The 27,261-nt window shown below is 42.9% G+C and overlaps 1 protein-coding gene across 1 annotated transcript in view; it reads left to right on the top strand.

Moving 5' to 3' along the window:
- SMC2 (structural maintenance of chromosomes 2) overlaps positions 1-27,000 on the top strand; it is a 70,403-nt gene extending 43,403 nt beyond the window's left edge. Inside the window, exons 13-25 of the mRNA XM_073591527.1 lie at positions 495-633; positions 769-888; positions 7,054-7,258; positions 7,424-7,559; positions 9,932-10,056; positions 10,172-10,365; positions 13,207-13,350; positions 13,429-13,623; positions 21,746-21,946; positions 22,068-22,184; positions 22,786-22,946; positions 23,772-23,919; positions 26,494-27,000. Coding sequence (XP_073447628.1) covers positions 495-633; positions 769-888; positions 7,054-7,258; positions 7,424-7,559; positions 9,932-10,056; positions 10,172-10,365; positions 13,207-13,350; positions 13,429-13,623; positions 21,746-21,946; positions 22,068-22,184; positions 22,786-22,946; positions 23,772-23,919; positions 26,494-26,685 — 2,077 coding nt within the window. The 3' untranslated portion in view covers positions 26,686-27,000. The remainder of the gene's footprint in view (positions 1-494; positions 634-768; positions 889-7,053; positions 7,259-7,423; positions 7,560-9,931; positions 10,057-10,171; positions 10,366-13,206; positions 13,351-13,428; positions 13,624-21,745; positions 21,947-22,067; positions 22,185-22,785; positions 22,947-23,771; positions 23,920-26,493) is intronic.
- The last annotated feature ends 261 nt before the right edge of the window (positions 27,001-27,261 follow it).

The raw sequence follows: 27,261 nt of genomic DNA, 5'->3' as shown, positions 1-27,261 counted from the left end.
TTCCTATGGTGACGCTCCCGTGGGCTTGCTCCTGAGCTGGGCTGTGTGCGCCTATTAACACAGACATTGCAGCTTGGCCACGCCCCCACTGGATCAATACAGGACTCGGGTAAGTATTTGAGGGAGGGAGTGGCGATACTATTAGCTGAAGAGAGTCCAGAGAAGGGCAACTAAATTAATATGGGGTCTGTAGGACCTCAATTACGAGGAACAACTACAAGAGGTAAATTTATTCTCCCTGGAGAAGAGACACTTGAGAGCAGATATGATTGCAATGTACAAATATCTCCTTACAGGTGTGGGGTTTTTTTTCTTCTTATTCAAGGGCATACAACCGCTTTCAGGGTAAAAAAAATGCTTGGCCTCTAGAACCACTTTCATTTAAAAAGTCGCTGTTTTTATTTTTGATCTCTTTGACAGTCTTCTTTAGGAAATATATTTCCCAAATTGTGATGTATTGCTTTTTATGTACATATTCATCTCTGTTTTTAAAGGGATCCAGAAAAGAACTGGGATAAGAATCGTGTGAAGGGACTTATTGCTTCATTGATAACTGTCAAAGATCCTTCCTCTGCAACGGCTTTAGAAGTGGTGGCTGGAGGACGGTTGTACAATGTTGTTGTGGATACAGAAGTTGGTATTTCCAGAATATTACACTTTAAAGATAACTATACAAATACATGTGCTGTAGTTTAAACTGTAATATTGCTGAGTACATGTTAATAATCTAATATTTAATAATATATTTTCGTGCTCTTTGTACTTTAGGTCACAGGTAAAAAATTGCTGGAGAAAGGAGAGTTAAAACGCCGACTCACTATCATTCCACTTAATAAAATTTCAGCTCGCCGATTAGGAAATGATACAGTTAACGTTGCCAAAAACTTGGTAAGTGTTTCAATAAACTTATAAAAGAAAGCATTTTTTTTTATGATCTAAAGTCTAAATTTAACAACAGAGTATTCGGACTATTTTTACTCTTCTTGTATGTTTCATCACAATATTAAATTAGAAAAAGCGATTGTTTCCAAATAACCGGTGCCGTTCAGTTACCTCATTTATAAACACTAATAGTAATGGTCAGTCGATGGTTATTATTTGCGTATGGTTACCTCTATGGCATGTCCTTTCTTGAGCAGCGCATGTTATGACTGAGTATATGTTTAGACAGGTGTTCTGCAAATCCGGGTAATACCTCAATGTTAACCTGGTTGAGTGCTGTTTTGATGGTTTTCTGGAGGAGATTGGTTGATGAATGAAAAATAAAAATACCTTTTTTTTTTTTTTTTTATGTAAACTGTAACAATGAACCTTATTTGCTGCTCACCTTTGTTCTGTTCAATATACTGTTAAAAGTGTTTTGTCATATCTGTTCGATGAGCGATTAAAAAAAATCTGCTACTCCTACCAGAAAATAACGTGAGCTTATAGTTCCCTGTGCTTGCTTCCCATGCTGCACAGCTAACAGTGTTGTTCCCAGTTTTCTATGAGGACTACAGAACCCCTCCTCGCTATGTTATGGATAGTGAGATATGTTTAGTAGTCTTGTTCTAGGAGTTATAATGTTATAATGCTGTATATCCGTAAGTACAGTAAGTGAGTGTTGTCTCCTAAGACTGGAAGTGAGGTAGTGGCAGGATCATCAGGTCAAAATAAAGGAAAATAAGCCTGTAAAAAGAAAATGAATGCAACCACAACATCCACACACTAATTAATTGAATTATATGAATTTCTCTTACGTTCATTGACGGACACAGCTTCTTCGTCTCAGGTTTTTAGCGCCACCTACAGGAGTGGGACACTATGCAGAAAAAAAATGCGGCACTGCCTATGGGCAGTAATAGCTGGTATAAACCCCCTCTCTGCTATAGGCAGCTCGGTTATTTTTGCCTAGTGTTCAGGAGTCAGGACCTGGTTCCCTGCTGAAACCTGTTCTATAGCTTTCTTTTTCCCTTCCTTTTTATCTTTTTTTGTTTTCAATCCGTGGAGATTTTCAATCAACAGCCAGACTGGGCGACAGGCTGAATATTCCAGAACCAGTAGTCGCCCTAGTCAGCTATGTGCTGGGTTGGCTGCGACAGCCCCATCCTGGACCAGGGCTGACGGCAAGATAAAGGCCTTGCAGGGGCACATATGACTGAGCACCCGACATCTGTGTCAGCGTTTCACTTGGCTGATGGCCCCCACCACAGTACAAGGCGGACCTGTCTCTGGAGTGATGGACATGATTCCCTGGATTGGTAAATGGATGACCCCTCTTTCCTCCCTAGGCATGTGTGGTGTCATCGCATACCACGAGTCTCGGAAGCACAGGTGTTTTTTTTTTTTTTTTTTTACATGCCGGCCGGCGATATCGAATACGTGCTTTTAACGTATTGAAACGTGAGTGTAATTTAATTTATTGTAAATAAAGTGCCATTGGATTTTATGCTATGTGGCGCATTTTTTGTTTTCGAGCTCAACCACACGTAAAGTACCAGGTGGAAGATTTCTCCTAAGGCCGAATGAGTAAGCAAGGCATTTGCTTTCTAAGGTGGTCTCTGGTGGTCAGCTGCACATGGGGATATATGTAGATTGAAAGATACCTTGATGGTGAATATCGAGAGGCATAGGGGGAGATTTACTAAAACTGGTGCACACAGGATCTGGTGCATCTCTGCATAGAAACCAATCGACGTCCAGGCTTTATTGTCAAAGCTTAATTGAACAAGCTGAAGTTAGAAGCTGGTTACTATGCACAGTTGCATCAGATTCTGTGTGCACCAGTTTTAGTAAATCTCCCCCATAGTGTCTTTGAGTACAACTTTGTTTTCCTGTTATATCACCCACTGGGGACTCTTATTTACTATTTGATAATTTTTTGGACTTTTTTTATGTCTATGTTTTTAATTTAATTTATTATCTAGCATGTCCAATTATCACTTTTAGCGCGACCCTTGCCAGTCACCACCCCCTCTCTCCCCTGTTTGGTGCACTTTCCTTACACTGACCTGGGCAGTGGCACAGTGCAGCCCTGGGGTGGGATATGGGTCTGGTACTCCTTGGGAGCTGCGGCACCTCCATGTGCTCCTGGGCAGCCGGCAGCCATTTTTTATGTCGCTGCAGCTGACATCTTTGCTGTGCTTTTTTTGTAGTATTGATTTGCCACTGTTTGTGGATGGCAGATGGCCATTTTGGGTTGTGTTTTTTTTTTTTTTTTTTTCTCCCCCTTGGTCTGGGTTCTGGTCTCCTCCTCTCTGCAGTGTGGATGGCTCACAGTTCTCCTCTTCCGTCCGCCTGGGTCTCTTTAGGTGGTGAGTCCTTTCTGGTACCCCCCTCTTTGCTGCAGCCTGTTTTGGGGTGTTTTGCTTCCTAGTGTTTGGTGGATCCTCTTCCAGTGGTGCCTTCCTTTTTTTTTTTTTTTCTTTGGCTGAGCTTTTCTGTGGAGTCTTTGGGCTCAGGCTTCCCCACCACCCACCCTGGACCCCCTTTTGGAGGGGGAAGGTTTGTCTGGGGCTTCTGTCCCCTTGAATGCACTGTTGGAAGTCCTTGATGCCTTCCTTTCCAGGGTGGAGGTGGAGTTCCAGCGCTTGGCAGGCTCCACCATCATGGGCCCAGCCTTCCTCATGGTCCCAGAGGCTGCAATTCCCCAGACAGCAAGGATGATTCCTCTGCCTCTACTGCCACACAGAAAAAGGTGTCGGTGGCCGCACTCATTACGTTGGTGTGGAAGACTTAAAGACTGGGGCTACTTCTGTAGTTCTCCCTTTTGGTATGTATAAGCCAACTCATTCTGCTAAAGTTTTCCCTTACCCCGCCTACTTTGATAAATTTGTTTACAAAGTTGGGGAATGTCCAAAACGACCCTTTGTGGTTCTGAAGCCTTTTTAGGAGGCTCTTCAGTAGATGTGGCCCTCTCCTCCTGTTGTGGACCCTTCAATCTCTAGGTTAAACAAGACAACAATGATAGCCGCCTCCTTTCTTCAAGAAGTCTGCAGACTGGAAGGTGGAATCAGCCACCCGCATCATGTTTGTGGTTGCCAGCTCAGCCCAGTTTGGCAATGGCCCTGTGTCTCAGACACTTACCAAGTCGGCTAAAGTCTTACTCCAAGGTCTGGATAAGGAGTTGGTGGACTGGTTGGTCTAGGACCTCAAGCAAGTACACTTGTGACTCATCCTTGGATGCGGCCCTATTGCTTTCTGTTTCAGCAGTGGTGCTTTAGCGAGTCCTCTGGTTTAGCAGACCAGATGTCTAAGAAGGCCCTGGCAGACTTGCCATTCCAGGGAGAATACCTATTTGGTGCTGCACTGGATGATGTTATCAAGAATCCTACTGGAGGAAAGGGTACCTTCCTCCCGCAGTCTAAAGTGAAGGAACCTTATCCTTGGCACAGACCACCTTTCTCTGCGCACACAAGCGTTTCATGTCCCTGGTTTCTCGGACAAGAGATCCAAGGCCTTCAAGACTTCTGCGGGTGGTGCCAAGCGTTTCTGGCCCCATAGGCCAGTGGACAAGTCCTCCTCAGCATGAAGGCTTGGCCTAACCTGTTTTTCAGGGTGGGGGGTCGGCTTCATTGGTTTGCTGACCTGTGGACCTCCCGCAAATGGGTCCATGAACTGGAGTCTGATGGGTTACAAAATAGAATTTCGTTCCAGTCCACCAGAAAAATTATTTACCTCCAATCTTCGCCTCTGTCTCTCACCTACGGGATCTATTCGGGCGGTGAAGGATCTGCTAGTTTTGAGGTTTTTACTCCAACCTGTTTGCGGTTCCGAAGAAGGAAGGTGTCTGTCTGATTCTGGACCTCAAGGCTCTGAATTGCTTTTGTGAGGGCAGAAGTTCAAGGTGGAATCCATCCAGTCGGTGGTGGCCTCCCTTCAGCAGGGGAAATTCTTGGCCTCCATACACGTCAAGGAAGCGTACTTGCAAGTTCCCATCTGTGCAAGGGACCAACACTTCCTGCACTTTGTGGTTGGGGAAGCAAATTATATGTTTGTTGAACTCCCTTTTGGTTTGGCTTCTGCACCTTGGGTGTTTACCAAGGTGCTACTTCTGATCCTGGTATTCCTGAGACAACGGAGGGAAATTACATGATTGGCTACCTGGATGACCACCTCCTGTGAGCGGAGATTAATTCTATGTTGATGGATAACATGGTAATCAAAATGCACGCTTTACAGGAGTTTGGATGGATTCTAAACCTCAAGAAGTCCGTTTATGACCCAGACCAGGTGAACAGTGTATCTAAGTCTGATTCTTGACTGCGCAGACCAAGGTGTTCCTTCCGATGGATGCGCTCTGGAAACTTTGGGCAGCGATTCAGTTGCTGCTGTCTTGCAGGCGGCCTTCCCTGTGTTCCTGATCTCATGGTGTCCACTTTTGAGGTGGTGCAGTATGCGCAGTTCCACGCAAGAGTTCTGCAGAAGAGATTTTTGTCCAAGTGGGATAAGTTCCCTGTGTCCCTGGACAGTCTGATTTGCCTAGGTCAGATGACCAGGGCCTCTGTTCTCTGGTCTCCATCTCTTCAGGCCGGGAGGTCTCTTCTGCCCCTACTTTGGACATTGGTCATGACCGATGCCAGCCTGTTGGGGGGGACCTAGGGTCGAGGTCAGCTCAGGGCTGCTGGACGTCAAAAGAATCTAGGCTGTCGATCAGTGTCCTGGAGCTTTGGGCAAGAAAACTGTCTGTCTGAAACCGTGAACGGAGCATCTTCGCCCAATCAGGATCCAGTCAGACAATAAGAGATTCCCTTATTTACGTCCTCTTAGAAGGTCGCCTTTTGGTTGCTATCACTTCTGTATGCTGTGTGTGTGAGCTGGCTGCCTTCTCTTGTGAGTTTCCATATTTGTTTTTACACCGCGATAAGGGGTTTCTTCGTCTGCATCCATCCTTCCTTCCGATGGTGGTGTCTGATTTTCACCTGAACCAGGACATGGTCCTGCCTTTGCCTTCTTTTTTTTTTCTTTTTTTAAAGTGGATGTAAACCCGAATTATTAATAGTTTTTTATTATTATTATCATACTGTAGAGTATAAGATTTCCTATCATTTGAGCCCAGTCTTGCCACAAAGAGTTAATCCATCTCTGAGCAATCCTCTTTTATTGTTCAGTAAGAGAAATCTTGACAAACTGACAAAAACTTTGTCAAATCCTCCCCCTTGCTGTGAGTGACAGCCTAAGACACAGGCATTATTTTTTAAATTCCCTCCCCCACTCCTTTCTTCAGCAGCTCTGCAAGGATTGGCTGTTCCACACCTCAGCATGATTTGGCATGCTGAAGTCATGTGGTTACTTTCCTGTCTTTTCACTGGATGTTAGAGATCATAGCAGAAGTTCAGTGTTAGAAATACACAGAGAAAATGCATATTGACAAGGAGTGTAGAGGTGGGCGGGGTGTCTACTGACATCACAACTCCACCCACCGAGCTCCAGACAACAGACCCACCCACAGAATCTGCAGTTTTTCAGCTCTCATAACAGACAGAGGGGAGACATTAGACAGGTAAAGATACATGCAGGAGGCATGTATATCCTTATAGATAACCCTTATGGCAGTAGTTTAGAAAGGATGACATTGGGTTTACATCCACTTTAAGTTCATTTACGAGCACAGCATTGTTTATTGTACTGCTTTGTGACTTGCTGCCTGTAGCAGGGGGGATAACCAACTAGGATTGTCCATAGGCTGTTTGTGGGGGTTTTTTTGTCTGCCTAGTGTCCTACTCCTGTAGTTGGCGCTATAAACCCTATGGTCGAGCATAACAAGAGGCTGTGTCTGTCAATGAACTAAGATTTTATACAAAAATAAATCCTAGTTTTTTTTGTTCTTGGGTTTAAATACAGTTTAACTGAAGATGTAAATGTGTCTTTCTGTAGACTGAGTACATGAGCATTGCTTCAGGACCACAGATGGGGTCCTAGAATCAATTTTTCACCCTAGCTAAATCATGCTTTCTATTGGATTTTATTAGTAGATAAATTAGACTGATAATTTAGATCCCCTGGCATGCAATGGTTTGCAGTTCTAACATACAGTTCTGGGTGAAACAAAAATGTATATATGTTCTTTTGCAGGTGGGAGCTGACAATGTGCATCTGGCTCTTACTTTGGTGGGTTATGATTCAGAGCTGCAAAAAGCTATGGAGTATATTTTTGGAACTACATTAGTGTGCGATACCATGGACAATGCTAAAAAAGTGACATTTGACAAAAGAATAATGACCAAATCTGTTACACTTGGCGGAGATACTTTTGATCCACAAGGAACATTAAGTGGAGGTAATTTTTTTTTTTTTTTTTAAGTAATTGTAATCATTTTTTATAAAGTGCACCAGCTTGTCTGCTGGTTTTTTAACCATTGAAAAATGCTTGAGTAGCATATTCTTTATGCTATACTGAATGAATGTGGGGTGATTATTTAATAATGCAGTCTATTTTTGGCAGGTGCTCGTTCCCAGGCTCCTTCAGTGTTATCAAAGATTCAAGAGATTAAAGCGGTTCAGGATGAACTAAGAACAAAAGAGACAGAGCTGCAAACCATTGAAAGAGAATTGGCTGCACTGAAAAATACAGCTGAAAGGTATGGTCTCCTTTTCCCGTATCCCAGTCTTAGATGCTATATAACTGTTGCCCTGGTCAGTGAGTCTGGATGGTTTATTTGAACATGGTATTTAGTACCATCTTTAATCTTTTTTGTTTGGAGTGGGTATTATCCAAATTTTTTTTTAAGCTGTTTAAGCCCACGTTTACATTGGGCCGATTTGACATTCCAAATCGGATCCTATTGCCGGCAATGGCATCGTCCAAATCGGTCCGACGCCAACTTTGCAGCTCCGCACCAGTTCCCAAAAGTAGTTCAAGCACTACTTTTGGCGACTTTGGGGGTCATTTGAATAGACAACCGTGCAAGAACCCGCACAGATGTCTGTCAAATCGCCTCCGAAGTCGGACTGAAATGCCAGTTTAAAATTGTGTGAGTTCAGCTGAACTTGCACAATTTCAAACCGGCCCTCAGTGTGTACGTGGGCTTAAGACCGCTTTGCCAGACACTTTGAGACTACCTAGCGTATGGCTATATCCTGGTACACAATACAATGAATCCTGTGCTCCCTTCGGAGAGAAGACCTGTTTCCAGACCCAGGAAATTGATCAGTTATGCGGCTCAACTGAGTTATTTACAGTATGCCTTTTGATTAGTATTCATGTAAATATGTTTTTTGGGGTTGTTGTTTTTACAAAGATCTAATATTTCTGATTTTCGTTACAATTACTTCCGGTGTCTCTCATTAAATGTGCAAGAGAAACAGGATTTTTGTACTCACCGTAAAATCATTTTCTGTGGGGCACAGGTTCTACCCCTCTTTGTTTATGATCATGTTCTTGGTTCTGCTTGCTACAAACTCAGGCATGCTGGATAGAGGATGTCTATACTCGGCTGGCTTACAGATTTGTTTGCCAGTGTCCAATCCTCGTGTAGGCAGCAGTATATCCCCACACTATGACTTCCTGTGTCTCCATTATCTCCAAGAAAAGGATTTGACATTAACTCCTTCAGATCCGCGCTATAGCTGAATGACGGCTACAGCGTGGATCTACTTCTCCGGGAGGCCGTCAGTAGATGTCCTCCCGTTTGCACGCTCCCCGCGCGCCGTGATCACTGAGTCGATGAGATCAGCTGTCAACTGACAGCGCGAGGAGTAAAAAAAGCCGATTGCCGGCTTCAGTGCAAGGGACATCGGTCCCGAAGAGGAAGAGGCGAAGCCGCCTCATCTGTGCCCACCAATACCGCCTTCCAGTGCCACAAATCGGTGCCTAAGTGCCAGCAATCAGTGGCACCTATCAATGCCCACCAGTGGCGCCCCATCAGTGCCACTAGCAGTGCTGCCTATCAGTGTCCCCTACCAGTTCCCATCACTGCCACCTATTGGTGCCCATCAGTGCCGCCTTATCAGTGCAGCCTGTCGGTGACATCAGTGTAGCCTCATCAGCATACATCAATGAAGGAGAAAAATGACCTGTTTGCAAAATTTATTTTAAATTTCGGACTTTTTAAATTTTTTAAGAAAAAGTAAAAAACCCAGAGGTGATCAAATGCCACCAAAAGAAAGCTCTATTTGTGGGGTGGGGGGGGGGGGGGGGATGATAACAATTTAGTTTTGGGTACAGTGTTGTATGGCCGTGCAATTGTCGTTCAAAGAGTGACAGCGCTAAAAGCTGAAAATTGGTCTGGGCAGGAGGGGGGTTTAGGTGCCCAGTAAGCAAGTGGTTAATACAAAAATCTTATTGTGATCTAATAGGGAGTGCACCCTGGCCTAGTTTCAAACTGCTGTTTTGTTAATGTTCAGCAGTCCCCCTTTTTTTTTTTTTTTTTTTACACTTTGGTTGTAGCATATAAATTGTCAGGCCTGGAATATGATCATAATCATTTAGATCCGCTTCTGGTCCACTCAAATTTTCTCTTTTTTGTTTGATGGATGTAATTTTTAGCCTGCTCGTGTCTACATTTCCAGAACTCAAGCGGTAAAAGCTTTCTGCTACATATTGGTTGGTAATAAGACCCCTTTCACACTGGTGCGGTTTGCAGGCGCTATTGCGCTAAAAATAGCGCCCGCAAACCGACCCGAAACAGCCGCTGCTATGTCTCCAGTGTGAAAGATTCACACTGGAGCGGTGCGCTAGCAGGACGGGGGAAAAAAAGTCCTGCTAGCAGCATCTTCGGAGCGGTGTATAACACCGCTCCTGCCCATTGAAATCAGAGGTGGTGGTTTTTAACCCTTTCTCGGCCGCTAGCGGGGGCTAAAACCGCCACGCTAATAATAGCGGCGCTTTATCGCCGACGCACCTCCCGCCCCAGTGTGAAAGGGGCCTAAGTAGGCAGAGATTTTAGTATTAGAAAAATTCTGAGTGGTTAGAATGTGCCTCCTGTTAAGTCGTTTTTTTCTGTTTTTGCAGATATCGCCAACTAAAGCAGCAATGGGAAACAAAGTCCGAAGAAGCTGATCTTCTCCTTACAAAACTCCAGCAGAGTTCCTATCACAAACAGCAGGAGGAACTGGAGGCATTGAAGCAAACAATTGGTAAGGACATTGCTGTGTAGGTTTGATCTTGGTAAAAGAAAAATGCTACTCCCTGTTTTAGGTCCAAATGTGGTTTTATCTTTTCTCTTCCTTCTTCTTTTGTTTTTTATGTCAGATGAATGTGAAGAAACTCTAAAGAAGACAAAGGAGATACAGAAAAAGGCAGAAGAGAAATACAAGGTTCTCGAGCACAAAATGAAAAACGCAGAAGCTGAGCGTGAGAAAGAACTAAAAGAGGCTCAGCAGAAGCTAGATGCAGCCAAAAAGAAGGCTGATGCCTCCAGTAAGAAGATGAAGGAGAAACAGCAGGTCGGTGCCAACTTTTTCCTACACACATATTAAAGGCTTGCGGGTTCATTAAAGTGTAAAAAAAAAACTGTTCCAAGTAATGTCATTAAGGTAAACCGGTCATCCATTTTCAATATCTGAAATCAAGAGCTTCCTAAGAACATGGAGCCTGCTATTGGCTCCCTTTTTGTGCCATTTGACATCTCATTTAGTTTGCTAGAGAAGCCTAGAATTCCATTTTGAACCCCAGCCCCCTCCACCTTGTCCAATAAGTGTGCCTGCTAGGCACAGGCTTACATGCAGATTGCATTTCTGGAATAGGGTAGTAACAGCCAACACCTTGTTTCTTGTCTTGTAGTGACACGTATTAACCCCTTGCCATCTAAGGGTAAAACAAATGATAATGCCTAAGCACAATTTTGCAACTTTGACATGTTGGTAAAACCATAAATATCATCACAACTACTTTGTGCATCCAGGTGGATTATATCCTACTTTTTTCAGGACAAATTATCCTTTTAATTTGGTGATAAATGGTAATGGATATCTCCTGTTTTTTTTTTTTTTTTTTTTTTTAAGGAAAACTGACCCAAAATAGTAAAAAAAAAAAAACTACTACCTAGGTCCTACCACCAAAGCCCAAAAGAACAACATAAAATAAATTCTCCTGCTCCCAACAATCGCAGAAATGCCACATATGTGTAGTAGTTTTATGTACCGGTAGTAAAGCCCAGAAACAGTAGTGTGCATTATTTTTTTTTTTTTTTATCCTAACTAAAACACATGGATTCTAATTAAATTAAGGCTTTTTAAAAAAAAAATGCTGCCCAAAATATACAGACCATGGCGTTTTGACCCTTGACCCAAAAACTAACTCTGACATAGATCAAACCTTGATCTAGGTATTTTTTTAATTTTGTTTTAGTTTTTTTTTTTTTTTTTTTTTGTATCTGCAGAGAGAAAAATAACGTGTCTCTCCTCTCAATTGAGAGAGAGAGAAAACACAGGGGCGGGCTGCACAGTTACTGATCATTGTGATAACCAATCAGAGGTTATCATTCATGTGGGAGTTGGGTCTCCTAGTGAGACCCTGTTCTCTGTGATGGGAGCATGCCGTGCAGCACGCTCCCAGCGCAAAGACCGATACGCATATATGCAGCCCCACAGAAAATAACGCAGTCCTGTGAGGCCGTATATATGCTAACTGTCGGCAGGAAGGGGTTAAAAAGGGAAGTGCAGTTTACTTTAACTACTATACATTGCTTACAGCTTACTGAATGTGTTTCTCTAAATGTGCAAGGTTAACCACTTTGCTCCTGTGCTATAGCCAAAAGACGGCTACAACGCGGCGCTCAATTGCCGGGAGGGCGTCCATGGATGTCGTCCTGTTTACTTCCTCCCTGCGCGCCTCCACGGGCACGCATCGGGGAAATTCTGTGTTGGCCATGTCCCTTGGACACAGCCAATCACAGATCGTGCTAAATGGCCAATCACAGCAGCCATTTAGCACTTGATCGGAGTGTCCAATGAGAGATGATCTCAAGTGTAAACATATGAGATCATCTTTCATTGCCGGCTCTCCCTCCTCACACAGAGACCACGTGTGAGGAGGGAGAGCGACCTGTGCTGCAGATCTGTGAGTGAACACAGTGCCCACAGTACATATCAGTGCCACGTATCAGTGCCATCTGTCATCAGTGTCACGTGCCATCGGTCATCAGTGCCACATCAGTGTCACGTGCCATCAGTGCCATGTATCGGTGCTATCTGTCATCTGTGGCACATCGGTGTCACATGTCGTTGTCCTGGTGCTCCAGGGCCTTCAAAAGTGTAATAGGTAGTCAACAAGTTAGATGTGTAATTTATGCTCCTAGAACACCTGATGGCGCTCCCTGCATTTTGGGCCTCTGTGTGGCCAGGCTGTAAAAAGTCCCACACATGTGGTATCGCCATACTCGGGAGGAGTAGCAGAATGTATTTTGGGGAGTCATTTGTGGTATACACATGCCATGTGAGAGAAATAACCTATTACAATGACAATTTGTGGTAGAAAAAAAAAAAATCTTCATTTTGCAAAGAATTGTGGAAAAAAATACGACAACATCACAAACCTCACCATGCATCTTACTAAATACCTTGGAATGTCTACTTTCAAAAAAGGGGTCATTTGGGGGGTATTTGTACTTTCCTGACTTGTTCGGGTCTCAAGAAATGAGATAGGCTTTCAGTACATCAGGTGTGATCAATTTTTTATGATTTGCACCACAGCTTGTAGACTCTCTAACTTTCACAACGACCAAATAATATCCACTAATTTGAGTTATTTTTACCTAAGATATGTAGCAGTATAAATCGTGGCCAAAATGTATGCAGAAAAATTAATAATTTGCAAAATTGTATCACAGAAACTAAGAAATATGCGTTTTTAAAAAAAAAAATTTCGGTCTTTTTTCATTTATAGCGCAAACAATAAAAAACCCAGAGGTGATCAAATACCACCAAAAGGCTCTATTTGTATGAAAAAAGGGCAAAAAATTAATTTGGGTACAGTATTACATGACTGAGTAATTGTCATTCAAAGTGTGAGAGCGCCGAAAGCTGAAAATTGGTCTGGGCAGGAGGGGGGTTTAAGTGCCCAGTAGGCAAGTGGTTAAAATGAACCTGTCAATGTATTAAAAATGTCAAAATACTTTCAGGCACCACAAGTTAGCTGCATTTTGACTAATTTGGTCTCATTATAGTTTGAATAATAAAGTAGCTTACTTTGGCAAAAAGCACTGAAGTGCATATGAGGCTTGAAGTGATCAGAGTGCTAATTTGATTTTACTATTGAAAAGCTTTGTGTTTTTGTCTTTTTCACAGGAGGTGGATGCTCTTATGTTAGAACTGGAGGAAATGAAGAAAGAACAGACAACCTACCAACAGCAGATCGAAGCAGTGGATGAAGCCATTAAAAACTACCAAGGACAAATAGACAGCATGGCAGCTGGTGTAGCAAAGAACAAGGTAAGAAATTACTTCCTAAGCACAATTAGTGGTTAATATGACACATTTCACATTCATAACTTTTATATATTTTGCCAGGAAATTGTCAAGAAAGCTCAGGAGGAGCTGGCCAAGCAAAAAGAGATCATCATGGGCCATGACAGAGAAATTAAGAGCAAGGCTTCAGAAGCTGGCAAGATGAAGGAAAGCAATAACGACATCCAGCTCAAGATAAAAGAGCTAGAACACAATATCAGTAAACACAAAAAGGATAGTGCTGATGCTACAGCAAGGGTAATTGACTGCTTATCCTTCACAATATACATCTTTAGTCTTCCTGTAAACACTACTTTAACTGCCGACCAGCCGCCATCATTATACTGCGGCAGGTTGGCATGGCTGCGCAAATCGTCGTAGGTGTAAGTTGGCTGCTTTAGGAGCAATAGGAGGCGCACGTGACCCCGGAGCTGATGCACGTGGCCGGCGGCCGCAATATCCGCCAGCCACCTGCGATCGTTCCACAGAGCCAGAACGGGGATCTCCCCAATGTAAACAAACAGATCCCCGTTCTGACAGGGGAGTAGAGAGATCATTTGTTCCTAGTGATCAGGAACAGCGATCTCTCTCTACTCTATCAGTCCACCCCCCCACAGTTAGAAACCCCTCCCTAGCGAATACTTAACCCCTTGATTGCCCCCTAGTGTTAACCCCTTGATTGCCCCCTAGTGTTAACCCCTTCCCTGTCAGTGTAATTTATACAGTAATCAGTGGCTTTTTTTTTTTAGCACTGATCTGTACGCCGCAATATTGCAGTCCCGCTAAAAATCGCTGATCACCGCCATTACTAGTGTAAAAAAAAATGTAATAAATAAAAATGCTATAAATATAACCCCTATTTTGTAGATGCTATAACTTTTGCGCAAACCAATCAATATACGCTTATTGCGATTTTTTTTTTTTTTTTGATTATAGCAAATAGTAAAAAATATTTCTTTTTTTTTTCAAAATGGTCAGTCTTTTTTTGTTTATAGAGCAAAAAAGAGAAATGGCACAGGTGATCAAATAGCACTTTATAGAAAGCTCTATTTGTGGGGGGGGGGGGGGGGGGGGGGGACAAAATTTTGTTTGTGTACGTCGCATGACTGCGCAATTGTCAGTTAAAGCAACACAGTGCTAAAAAATGGCCTGGTCATTAAAGTGGTTGTAAACTCAAAAGAAATAAATAAATCAACCTGAAAGACAAAGGCATAATGAGCTAGTATGCATCGCATACTAGCTCATTATGAAATAACTTAGACCGAAGCTGTTGCAGCGGTCCCTGCACACTGCTGTGACCAGCAACATGTCTCCCGAAGTTATTTCCGGGTTCCCTAGATCCGGCGCTGTGATTAGCTGTAGCAGTGAAGACTTCACTCCTGCGCATGAGCTGCCGGTCACAGCTATTGAAGGTACGGCATAAGCGAGCGGTTTCTTCAGTGCGCATGTGCCGATAGCGTAGTCGCATGCGGATACAGTGAAAATCTCCTAAACGGTGCAAGTTTAGGAGATATTCACAGTACCTATAGGTAAGCGGTCTTATAGGCTTACCTGTAGGTAAAAGTGGTAGTACAGGGTTTACAACCACTTTAAGGGGGTAAATCCTTCCGGGGCAGTGGGTAAAGCAAAACTTGCAAGGAAAATAATCCTACACAGTGCTGTCATGTGCATATAGTCTATTACAGGAGAGGCAACCTTTTGCGAACAGCGTGCCAAAAAATGTTTTCAAAGAAATTGAGCGTGCAGAACTGCAGATTTTATAACAAAAAAATGTAAACTTCATACTCTCAATCACAAAAAGGATTTTTTATAAAGTAAATGCTGTAAACTACTTGAGTAGTAGTGAGAAATTAACATCCTGCACTCTCACGCCTCAGATCAGCCCCAATTCCTGCAACTCCACACTTCAGATGAGCCCCAATTCATACACCTTCACACCTCAGATCACTGTCCCCCCTGCAAATCTGTTTCACTACTGTACCCCCCTGCTCATCTGCCCCACCACTGTACCTCCCTGCACATCTGCTCCACCGCCGTATCCCCATGCTCTTCTGTCTCACTACTGAATCACCTTCTCATCTGTCCTAACACTGAACTCATCTGCCCCACCACTGTAACCCGCTTTCTCCTCTGTCTCAATGTACCCCCCGCACATCTGTCTCACCTCTGTACCCCCCGCACATCTGTCTCACCTCTGTACCCCCCGCACATCTGTCTCACCTCTGTACCCCCCAGCTCTTCTGCCCCACCTCTGTACCCCCTGCTCTCCTGCCCCACCTCTGTTCCCCCTGCTCTCCTGCCCCACCTCTGTTCCCCCTGCTCTCCTGCCCCACCTCTGTAACCCCCTGCTCTCCTGCCCCACCTCTGTAACCCCCTGCTTTCCTGCCCCACCTCTGTAACCCCCTGCTCTCCTGCCCCACCACTGTAACCCCCTGCTCTCCTGCCCCACCACTGTAACCCCCTGCTCTCCTGCCCCACCACTGTAACCCCCTGCTCTCCTGCCCCACCACTGTAACCCCCTGCTCATCTGTCCGACCAATACACCTCCTTTCACATCCCCTGCTTTTCTGTCCCACCACTGTAACCCCCTTCTCATCTGCCCCAACACTGAACCCGCCTGCTCTTCTGTCCCTATGCTGAACCCCCTTCTCATCCCTTCTGCTCATGTGCTCCAGCACTGTACCCTCTTCTCATCTATGATATCTATGATATGTGTGATATGCAGAGTGGTGAAAGGAAGCGGACACCTCTACCTGTCTTGGTACACTCATCCTGCTGATCCACCTCTCACATACAGCCCACGTGCTTGTATGTGATGTCACATACAAGCATATGGAATGGATGCGCAATGATGAGGTCGGGGGCATTTTCTGAAAGCAGTGGGCCTGTGTGTAGGATCATAAGTTGGGCCTCCGCAGCTGAGAGAGTTTCTGCGCCACAGCAAAAGTTGGGTGTGATTTTTTTTTTTTTTTTTATTTGCTGAATACTGGCTGGGACTTAAAGGGATACTGAGTGCAGGGGTTCAGTAGTAAGTGACGCAAAGGTTCAGGAATAACTTCAACAAAGTTCCCAGAAGCTCAACAGTAATTACACAAACTGTAACCTGATTGGGGTTTTCTCAATCACAGTGAAATCCCTTCTTTCTGAGACTGGTAGTGGCAACCAAGCGAGTCATCTTCCTAGCTAGCAGGACTGTGATTGGCTTTAGCAGTGGCCAAGGACAGTCCCCCACTCCTGAAAACAGGGACCGTCCCCACTACCAGCACTGCACCCAATTTCTTCCCCATCACAAAAGCTGACGATCGCAGCTACAGCAAAGTTAGAGAACTAAACCATGTTTCCTGTACTGGGGGTTGCCTACCCTTGTTCTAATACAACCCCTTCTATAACAAAAAAAAAAACTTCTCACATCTTGCATTAGGAGTGCTATTGATTCTGCTATGTGCCTTGTAAGCTGTACAGACAAGTGTGGTTTAGTGTATTGGGGTAGGAATGGTGACCAAAGGCAATTATTTATGTAGTCTGGTATTGGACCACAAATTAGCTGCTCTCCCAATGCAAAGAAAAGGAGGAAGAATGTAAACTGGATCTTTGTAATGGCGTGTATATTTCAGCAAGACTGGCGTTCTTTAAAGTGAACATGTACTTTTCCCATGACAGTCCTCCCCATTTGCATATACTTGCCTTTCTTTCACTACTCCACAGCTCTGTTTTGGCTGCTGTGAGCAAAGATGAATACCTGATACTTCAGGTATGAGGAGCATGGGACTCAATCCCCATCACATGTGAAAGTGCTGGTACTTGGTGATTGGCTACTCAGGCAAAAAGCACTGTCATGTAGAAACACCCTCACTCCTATTTAAACTCCAAGTTACTACTTGTAACAAACTGAGGGCTTTCTCTTTCTGTGGCCACAGGGAATGTAAGGATGGGGAGGACAGAAGCTTAGTTTGCTTGCACAAATCACAAGTTAACCTTAATGTGCTAACATACAGTAGTGTTGTTTTTTTTATGTGTGTGTGTGTGTATGTATGTATGTATATATATATATATGTATATATATGTGTGTGTGTGTGTGTGTGTGTGTGTGTGTGTGTGTGTGTGTGTGTATATATATATATATATATATATATATATATATATATATATATATACACACACACACACACACACACACACACACACACACACACACACAGACTCTACTGTGCAAAAGGCAAATATTTTGGACAGGTGTGAAAAATGCTGTAAATTAAGATTGATAAAAATAAAACTATTAACACTTCTATTTCTGAAAGCAATTGGCAAAATGTGAAAGTAAATGAACAGATGAGAAATCCAAATCGAGTGAATATTTGGTGTGACCACCCTTTGTCTTCAAAGCCGCATCAATTCTTCTAGGTACACTTGCACACAGTCTTTGAAGGAACTCGCCAAGTAGGTTGTTCCAAACATCTTGGAGAACTAACCACAGATCTTCTGTGGATGTAGGCTGCCTCAAATCCTACTGTCTCGTCCTGTAATCCCAGACAGACTGAGGCTGGGTTCACACTTGTGCGATGCGGGAAACCTGTGCAGGTTCCCGCATCGCACCTGAATCGCCGGCGGTTCACACTGCCCTCTGCGAGCGTCAACGCTCGCAGAGGGCAGTGTGAACCTCCAGCGATTCAGGTGCGATGCGGGAACCTGCACGGGTTTCCCGCATCGCACAAGTGTGAACCCAGCCGGAGTCTGTCTGGGATTACATGACGAGACAGTAGGGTCCAGGAATCGAATCATATGGGTGTGAACACCCATGCGATCCGATTCCAGTGCGGACCAAAAAAGGGTCCTACACCATTTTGGTCTGAATGCGATGCAAATTCGGCTATACAATCTGTATGGCTGAATTTTCATTGCATAGAAATCGCAAGTGATCTGCACAGCAATGTGGTGCAAATCACATGTGATGTCTGACATCGCTATAGTGTGAAATCCAGCCTCAGTGATGTTGAGATCAGGGCTCTGTGGGGGCCAAACCATCACTTCCAGGACTCCTTGTTCTTGTTCTTATTCTTCCTACTGAAGATGGTTCTTAATGACATTGGCTGAATGTTTGGGATTGTTGTCCTGCTGCAGAATAAATTTGGGGCCAATCACACACCTTCCTGATGTTATGGCATGATGGAGAAGTATCTGCCTGTATTTCTCCGCATTGAGGACACCATTGATCCTGACCAAATCTCTAACTCTATTTGTAGAAAACAGCCCCAAACTTGCAAGGAACCTCCACAATGCTTCACTTTTGCCTGCAGACATTCATTATTGTGCTGCTCTCCAGCCCTTTGGCGAACAAACAGCCAAATATTTCACATTTTGACTGATCAGTCCAGAGCACCTGCTGCCATTTTCTACACCCCAGTTCCTATGTTTTCATGCAGTTGTGCTGCTTAGCCTTGTTTCCACATCAGAGGTATGGGTTTTAGACCACTTCTGTCCAGATTCTCCAGACAGTAGATGGGTGTACCTGGGTCCCACCCGTTTTCACCAGTTCTGTGATGATGGCACTTCTGGACATCTTCTGTTGAAGGGAAGTAAGCTTGATGTCTATTTCATCTGCTGCATTCAGTTTCCTTGTCCGACCACTGCTTCTATGGTCCTCAACGTAGCCTGTTTCTTTGTGCTTTTTCAAACTGGCTTGAACAGCACATCTTGAAACCCCAGTTTTATTTGTTTAAATCTTTGCCTGGGAGAGATCTTGCTGATGCAGTATAACTTCCTTATGTCTGATTGCTTTGCTCAGTCTTGCCATGGTGTATGACCTGTGACATGAAATAGTCTTCCAGTGTTAGGCTGGGTTCACACTTGTATGACTATCATTCTATGGGAGCCGTCTTAACTGGTCCGGCACAAGTTGGTCTGACTTTGAAAATGCTCCCTCTACTACTTTGGTCTGACTTTGAGCCTACTTCAGCCCATTGACTATCATTGAAGTCGGATCGCTGTCTTGCCTGATCCGACTTTGGCATGCGACTTGTGCTCTGATGATTTTGAGGGGGAACTCCACGCCAAATTTAAAATAAAAAAACGGCATGGGTTCCCCCTCCAAGAGCATACCAGGCCCTTCGGTCTGATATGGATTTTAAGGGGAACCCCCTATGCCGAAAAAACGGTGTAGGGGTCACCCCAAAATCCATACCAGACCCATATCCGAGCACGCAGGCTGGTCAGGAAAGGGGGTAGGGACGAGCGAGCGCCCCCTTCCTGAACCGTACCAGGTCGCATGCCCTTAACATGGGTGGGTGCAGGGGGGCGCACTGCGGCCCGCCCACCCCAAAGCACCTTGTTCCCATGTTGATGAGGACCAGGGCTTTTTCCCGACAACCCAGGCCGTTGGTTGTCGGGGTCTGCGGGCAGGGGGGCTTATCGGAATCTGAGGGCCCCCTTAATAAGTGGGCCCCAGATCCCGGCTCCCTGCCCTATGTGAATGAGTATGGGGTACATTGTACCCCTACCCATTCACCTGGGGGGAAAAAGTGTCAATAAAAAAAAAAACACACAAGACAGGTTTTTAAAGTAATTTATTAGGCAGCTCCGAGGGACTCTTCCGACTTCTCCGAGCATCTTATGCCACGTACACACGGTCGGACTTTCCAGCAGGAAAGGTCCGACGGAATCTTTTCAGCGGACATTCCGATCGTGTGTAGGCCTCCATCAGACTTTTATTTTCGAAAATTCTGACGGACCTAGAAATAGAACATGTTTCAAATCTTTCCGACGGAATCAGTTACTATTAGGAAAACCGCTCGTCTGTATGCTGTTCTGACGGACCAAAAATGATGCATGCTCTGAAGCAAGTACGAGATGGCAGCTATTGGCTACTCGCTATTGAACTTCCTTTTTCTAGTCCCGTCGTACGTCACCGCGTTCTAGGCGGTCAGACTTTGGTGTGATCGTGTGTACGCAAGACAGTTTTAGCGGAACTCCATCAGAAAAACCTTCAGAGTTCATTCTGACGGAAAAACCGGTCGTGTGTACGCGGCATTAGAGAGTCTGAGTGTCTCAGAAGTTCACCAGTCTGTGAACAGCTTTGTCTAAAAATTGTCTTAAGATTTCAGAATAATGTTCTTCAAAGTAAAATTGCAAAATCATCCACAATACATAATATCAAAAGATTCTGAAAATCTGGAGAAATCTGTGTGCAAGGGATAAGGCTGACAATATTGGATGCCTGTGATCTTCAAGCCCTCAGACGGCACTGCATTTAAAACAGGCATAATGTGATGAACATCACCGCATGGGCTCATGAATTCTTCCAAAAATCACTGTTTGTGAACATAGTTCACCATCCCATCCAAAATTACAAGGTAAAGTTCTGTCATGCAAAGAAGCCAAATATGAATATGAACATGATCCAAGAACGCTGCCATCTTTTATGAGAGAAGCTCATTTAAAATGGTCTGTTGCGAAGTGGAAAGCTGTTCTGTGGTCAGACAAATAGAAATGTGACATTCTTTCTTTTTTGGCAAACATGTGCGCCACATCCGCAGGACTAAAATGAAGAGGGACCTTTTGGCTTGTTATCAGTTCAAAAGCCTGCATCTCTGATGGGATAGAGGTGCATTAGTGTCTGTTTGGAATAGGCAGCTTGCACATCTGGAAAGGCACCATCATTGCTTAAAGATACACTGTATATCTAGATTTTGCATATTTCAGCTGGACAATACTAAACTGCATCTTTGACAACAGCATTTCATTGTACTAGAAGAGTCTTGGTGCTTAAATAGCCTGCATGGAGTCCAGACATTTTCACCAATTGAAAATAGTTGAGCACTTAGAATCTTTTATCGGGCAAGAATGGGACAACATTCCTCTCCCAAAACTCCAGCAGCTGGTCTCCTCAGTTCCCAGACAAGTGTTGTTAAGATTAGGGAATGCTACACTGTGGTAAACCTTATCCTGTCCCAACTTTTTTTAGATGTGTTGCTGCCATCAATTTTAAAGTTACCTTATTTTTTTTCTTAAAATGGTACATTTTCTCAGTTTAACCATTTCATGTTTTCTATAAATGAGGGTTTATGAGATTTGCAAATAGTTGCATATTGTTTTCATGTAGATGTGTGTATGTGTGTGTGTGTGTGTGTGTGTGTGTGTGTGTGTGTATGTATATATATATATATATATATATATATATATATATATATATATATATATATATATATATATATATATATATATATATATATATATATATATATATATTCTCTCCTATAGCGACACCTGAGTTTTAAAAAGATACCATTAATACAAAAAAAGTACAGAAATGTATTATGTTTTTGTTTATCAATTGTCAAGTTCCGGTAATAACTATCTTTTCTGATGTCTTCTATGCATGCGTTAGGTTGCCAAAATGCTAAATGACTATGAGTGGATTGCCTCCGAAAAACATCTCTTTGGCCAAGAAAACACAGCTTATGATTTCAAAACAAACAACCCTAAGGCAGCAGGGCAGAGGTTACAAAAACTACAAGAAATGCAGGAAAAACTGGGACGGAATGTTAACATGAGAGCAATGAACATGTTGACACAAGCAGAAGAAAGGGTAAGTGAATGTGATCATTGTAGTACAGTTGATTCACAATTTGTATGTTTTTTTTTTTTTTTTGTTTTTTATATACTTCAAAGATAATTGATTTATTTTTCTGTATCCAATGACTTAATAGTACAATGACCTAATGAAAAAGAAGAGAATTGTGGAGAATGACAAGTCTAAAATTTTGGATACTATTGAAGAGCTTGACCAGAAGAAAAACGAGGCTTTGAAAATTGCCTGGCAAAAGGTAAAGCTGGGTCTTTTTAGCATGATTGTATTCTGAAGTAGATATACTGTATAGTCAACAGCATATTCTTTTATTTACCATTGTAAAAGAAATGCAATCAATAGTTTTTTGATAATCCAGTATATTGCTGCCTGTCTGCTGGCCAGATCTTTCCACAACTTCCTAGATTCCCAGCATGCTTTGCAGCTTCTCCTCTGCTGTTTTCTTTTGATTTCTAAGGACTACATATCCCATGGTACCTTGCTGCCCGCAAGCAGTAATTATTGTACTTACTCCGCCTTCTGAAACTCCTCCTCCTCAGGACCTCTGTAGTTCAGAAGACAGGCTCTGTTAAATGCGTGACACAAGCAGCACATATTTTCAGGGCATAGTGAATATGTGTCCCAGAATTAAAGGTAGCAAATGTGTGGGTATTTGTCAGTACCTTCAAGATCATTCAGATTAACAGGAATGGGCAGGAAAAATAATTGAAATACAATGTGGAAATTACTACTGTGTATAATAAGTTTGGATTGTAGGCACACTTTTAAGTTGTAAAGCCTATACAAATAGGAATTGTTTGCAACTCTGATCAGATGACAACATCTCTTACATTGTTTAGGTGAACAAAGACTTTGGTTCTATCTTCTCAACTCTGTTACCTGGGGCAAATGCCAAGCTGGCACCTCCTGAAGGCAAGAATGCATTGGATGGGCTGGAGTTCAAGGTCGCATTGGGCAGCACGTGGAAAGAAAATCTGACTGAATTAAGTGGTGGACAGCGGTAAACTTTATTTTCCCATTTCATACAGGATGAGAGGGTTGAGGGACTCTGGGATAATCAATAATTAAATATTAAGGCACAGGAAGGCATTGCATGTCACTGCACAGCAGTGCAACATGCCGGGCTACCGTGCAGTGACATAAATAACATGTAACTTTGTGCACTTCAAATAATGACACGAAAAAAGGGATCTGTGCGATGCGCTGAAACATGCATCACACTGCCTCTTACCTCTGGCTCACTGCAGCCAAAATGGACAGCTGCTGGCTCACTAAAACCCTGCAGTCTAGTGTGTGTGCAGAGTGAATGCCCCTAAATATTTCATACTATCAGCGCTAATGGCTTACTCTACCCTATTATAAACTTACAAAGCTGCTTTTGACATAATTACAATTTCTAAAGACATGCTGCTTAGATGAGTCAGTGCCTTATTGGCTGCTTATATTTAATTCATCTGCATTCATTTCTGTGCTGAGGAGAGAATGAGCAAGAGATAGCAGGTGGCAGTCAGATCTATTGGCATAACATTATTTGATTGAACTATCTTTATAAATTATTCTTTTTACATGACTGTTCATGTTAGTTTGGCCAGAATATGCCAGCCTTTTCCTGGGTGGATTGGGAAGAATGTGGAGCAATGGTGGTTGGCTTTTGAAAATCAAAGCTGGCTGGTCTTTAGCTGAATGTTTTTGCTCCTAGAAAAATACATGAACACCTAGCACCTCCTGTATTAGAGTTATTATACATATAGCACCATACAGAGAGGTTTAGGATAACCATCATTAAGTTAATTCTTGCTTCTCAATGTATTTATTTTCCTTCCAGGTCACTTGTGGCTTTGTCTCTAATATTGGCCATGTTACTTTTTAAACCCGCGCCAATATATATTCTGGATGAAGTTGATGCTGCCTTGGACCTCTCTCATACGCAGAACATTGGTCAGATGCTTCGGACACACTTCCGACACTCACAGGTAAAATAGCAGTGGTGACTGGAGTTCGACATGACAGGCTTTAATACGTAGGTTGGTGGGCACTGGACAAACTTGCTTATCGAACCATAAAAATAATGTAATACCAGTTCTTTCTTGTCCTCTGAGGGATAAAGGAATTCAGATGTGATATTATACTACCACAGAGTATGGGACACTAGCAAACCTAAAATTGTAGGCCAGCCCCAGGATAACTAATTCTGTACCCGGCATACCTCTGTTTTTTGCTAGTGTCCTAAGAGGATGGATATCTTTTTCTCAGTTCTCCTAAGAGTCTTAAGTGCTAGCCAGTCTTTGCTAACCTCTTTTTTTTCAGTTTTATTTTTTCTTTGGGTTCCTCTTCTATTGACTAAAATCCATGAAAAGTGCTTACTACATTGTTGCTTGAGCTGGTCTTTACATAGCGAGGACTTTATTATAGTGAGGGATCTAAATCGACCTTTCCGAGGCCTGACTTTTTAGTGCCATACCTGAACCCGACTGGACATGCAGGGATTGTTTGTTTTTAATATCCTAGACAACGTTGTCTTTTAATTTCCTGGGTCCTTGATAGTCACCTATCTTAGCCCTTCCCCATATTTTTGCCATGAGAATAATTTGTGTGGTGCTTATTTAATTTTGTACAATAAAATACAATTGTCTTTTCCATAGTGTTCAGGTGTCTCTTTGCCCTCTTAAGAGAACTTTAGTTTTTTCTATATGCCTTAGGGCAACCTGAACTGCATCCTATGCATTACCGTGTGGATGAATGTTTAGACAACAACAATTTAATTCAATTCCTTTTACTTTTGGTGGTTGATCCAGGCAATAAACCTATTTTTTGGACATGCAGGCCTACCTTGGAATTCAACTTTTGGGCACCCATTTCCATATTGTGGCACTTTCCAGACATTCATGTACTGGTAAAAGTTAGCTTCAGAGCACTTTCCAGGTCCAACCTAGAGTGACCCTCATGAGCACCAGCTGTTTGTGAGTAACTGAGGCCTTGCCTTGCACGTTTTGGCCTAGTTGCTTCACTATCACATGGGCACATCATGTCTGCACATAAACACAGAGGGAATAGTTTTATTGCTACGGGTGACCCCAACTGACATTCTTCATGCATTTTGGGGATGTCTGTTCAGTATTCTGTAAGGAAACCAGAGTGTAGAATCTGGTGGCCCAACAGTTATACATCAGTGGAGTCTTCAGCTCTGCTGGCTGAGGCTCAGTACTCTGTCCTGTCATTAGGGGTTTCTACTGCAACGCAAAACTTTTGTGGCCAAATTCACTCAATTCCTTGCTGCTTTTGTCCACAGAGACTCTTAGGAGTTGATTTACTAAAACTGGAGAGTGCAAAATCTGGTGCAGCTATACATGGTAGCCAATCCGCTTCTAACTTCAGCTTGTTTGATCAAGCTTTGACAACCAAAAAAAAAAAACGTGGAAGCTGATTGGATTCTTTGAAGAGCTGCATCGGATTTTTCACTATCCCGTTTTAGTGTGCTCTTGCACTATCCCCTGCAGAGTCTACCTCTGACCTTCCCGAAGCCTTAGAATACGCCAAGCCACTGGTTGCTGTGATCACCTTTGTCTCATTGAGAGTTCTAGCAATCTACAGTATCTCTGAAAAGACTCAAGGTAGTCTTCACCTCCTATTTTTCCCTCCTAGTTGGACTGCTTTTGCACATACAGTGTATCCGAATTCACATGTCACTCAATGGACGAGCAAGAAAATACATTTTTGTACTTTTTAAATCCTTTTCTTTAAGTCCTGAGGAACACAGCTTCCACCCCTTTGTTTATATGCTTTTGGTACTGGGGTACCCTTGGAAGGGGTTATTCTGTGGCTGGCCAGCAATATTTTTGTTTGCCAGTGTGCAATAATCCTGAAGGCAGCAGTATAACCCGACAGTATCCTTCTTTTTTTTTTCCTCTCTAGTGTCCATCAATGGACTCCCAACAAAAGGATTTTATGATGCGTACAAAAATCCTATTTTCATCATCCTTATTCTCGACGTTTGAAGATTAGCATCAGTAGCACTATTTTAGTTCTCTTATTAGTGAAAGTACTATTACAAAAATCTCGATTGTGCCAAGTCCCTGTAAGTCAATAATAGGAATAAGATCAGCTGCGTGGAGGAGGCACAGGTGATACTGGTGACTAGTCCTTTGTCCTCTGTTTGCCTTTTTCTTTTTTTTTGTGGCACAGCTTCCAGAGTTGATTTCCTTTTTAGGGGTAAGCTATAGGTCTCATTCACATGGGGTATATGCATCTGTGCCCCATGTGAGGGCCGTGTATACCTGCATGGGGATGCACAGGTTTTCCCATGCATCTCTTTGTGGGCTGTCTATTGGGATGCAGTGGCTGCACAGACACAGCCGCTGACTTCCATTCTGTCACTCATGCGGGTGCACAGCCCCAAACATACGCAGGGGATATACACACGGCCCTCACACAGGGCACAGATGCATACATCTCGTGTGAACGAGTCTGTTTAAACCAACAAAATATACTTAAGCTGGTGCACCTAAGGCATGTGATCAGATATGTAAACTGTGAAACTTCTTTTCTAGTTCATTGTCGTCTCTCTGAAAGATGGAATGTTCAACAATGCCAACGTCCTGTTCAAGACCAAGTTTGTGGATGGAGTATCCACAGTAGCGAGATTTGCTCAGAATCAAAATGGGGGTAATACTGCTTCCCAACAAAAAATGGACAAGAGCAGATCTAAGGAGAAAAGAAACCGCATGCAAGTTGATGAATGAGATTTTGAAAGAGTTGTATACAAGAGTCTTTACTATTAACTTAATTTCTTATGTCTGTCTTCCTGCCTTCTAATGTGCAAAGATTTTCAGCACATTCCCTTGTACATATTTTCTTGTCTCATATCAGTTAAGATGTATTATTAATTTCCATATTCAGAAGCTCAATACACCTGCATAATTCCTGTATTAAACATCTTGTCAAATTTTATGTTTTCTTCTATTTTTTCTTTTTTTTTTTGACTATTCGGAAACATTTTTCAGATGAGCTATATGTATATCCAACCTTTTTATATAAATAAAGCATTTCCAAACCCCTTTCCTTCATAAACCTCTGTTCTTGTCATTTACATAAGTCATTTTATTTATACTTGCCTTTAAAGAGTAACTCCACTTTTGTTAAGAGAAAACATTCATTCTGGGTGATCTATGTAAATGGAAGGGATTTTAACAAACATTGTTGCAAATTCCTACCTTTTTGTTATTCTGAAGATATAGATGTTTGTGTTGTCTGTGTCCATGTGTAGAGTGGATCTCTATAGAGTGGTTTTATTATTATCAATCCGCTGCTGCACTTGC

The sequence above is a fragment of the Aquarana catesbeiana genome, linkage group LG01, assembly GCF_042186555.1.
Source record: "Aquarana catesbeiana isolate 2022-GZ linkage group LG01, ASM4218655v1, whole genome shotgun sequence".
NCBI classification, from domain to species: Eukaryota; Metazoa; Chordata; class Amphibia; order Anura; family Ranidae; genus Aquarana; species Aquarana catesbeiana.
The sequence above is the reverse complement of the archived record's forward strand: the minus strand, read 5'-3'. Positions and strand labels throughout refer to the sequence as shown.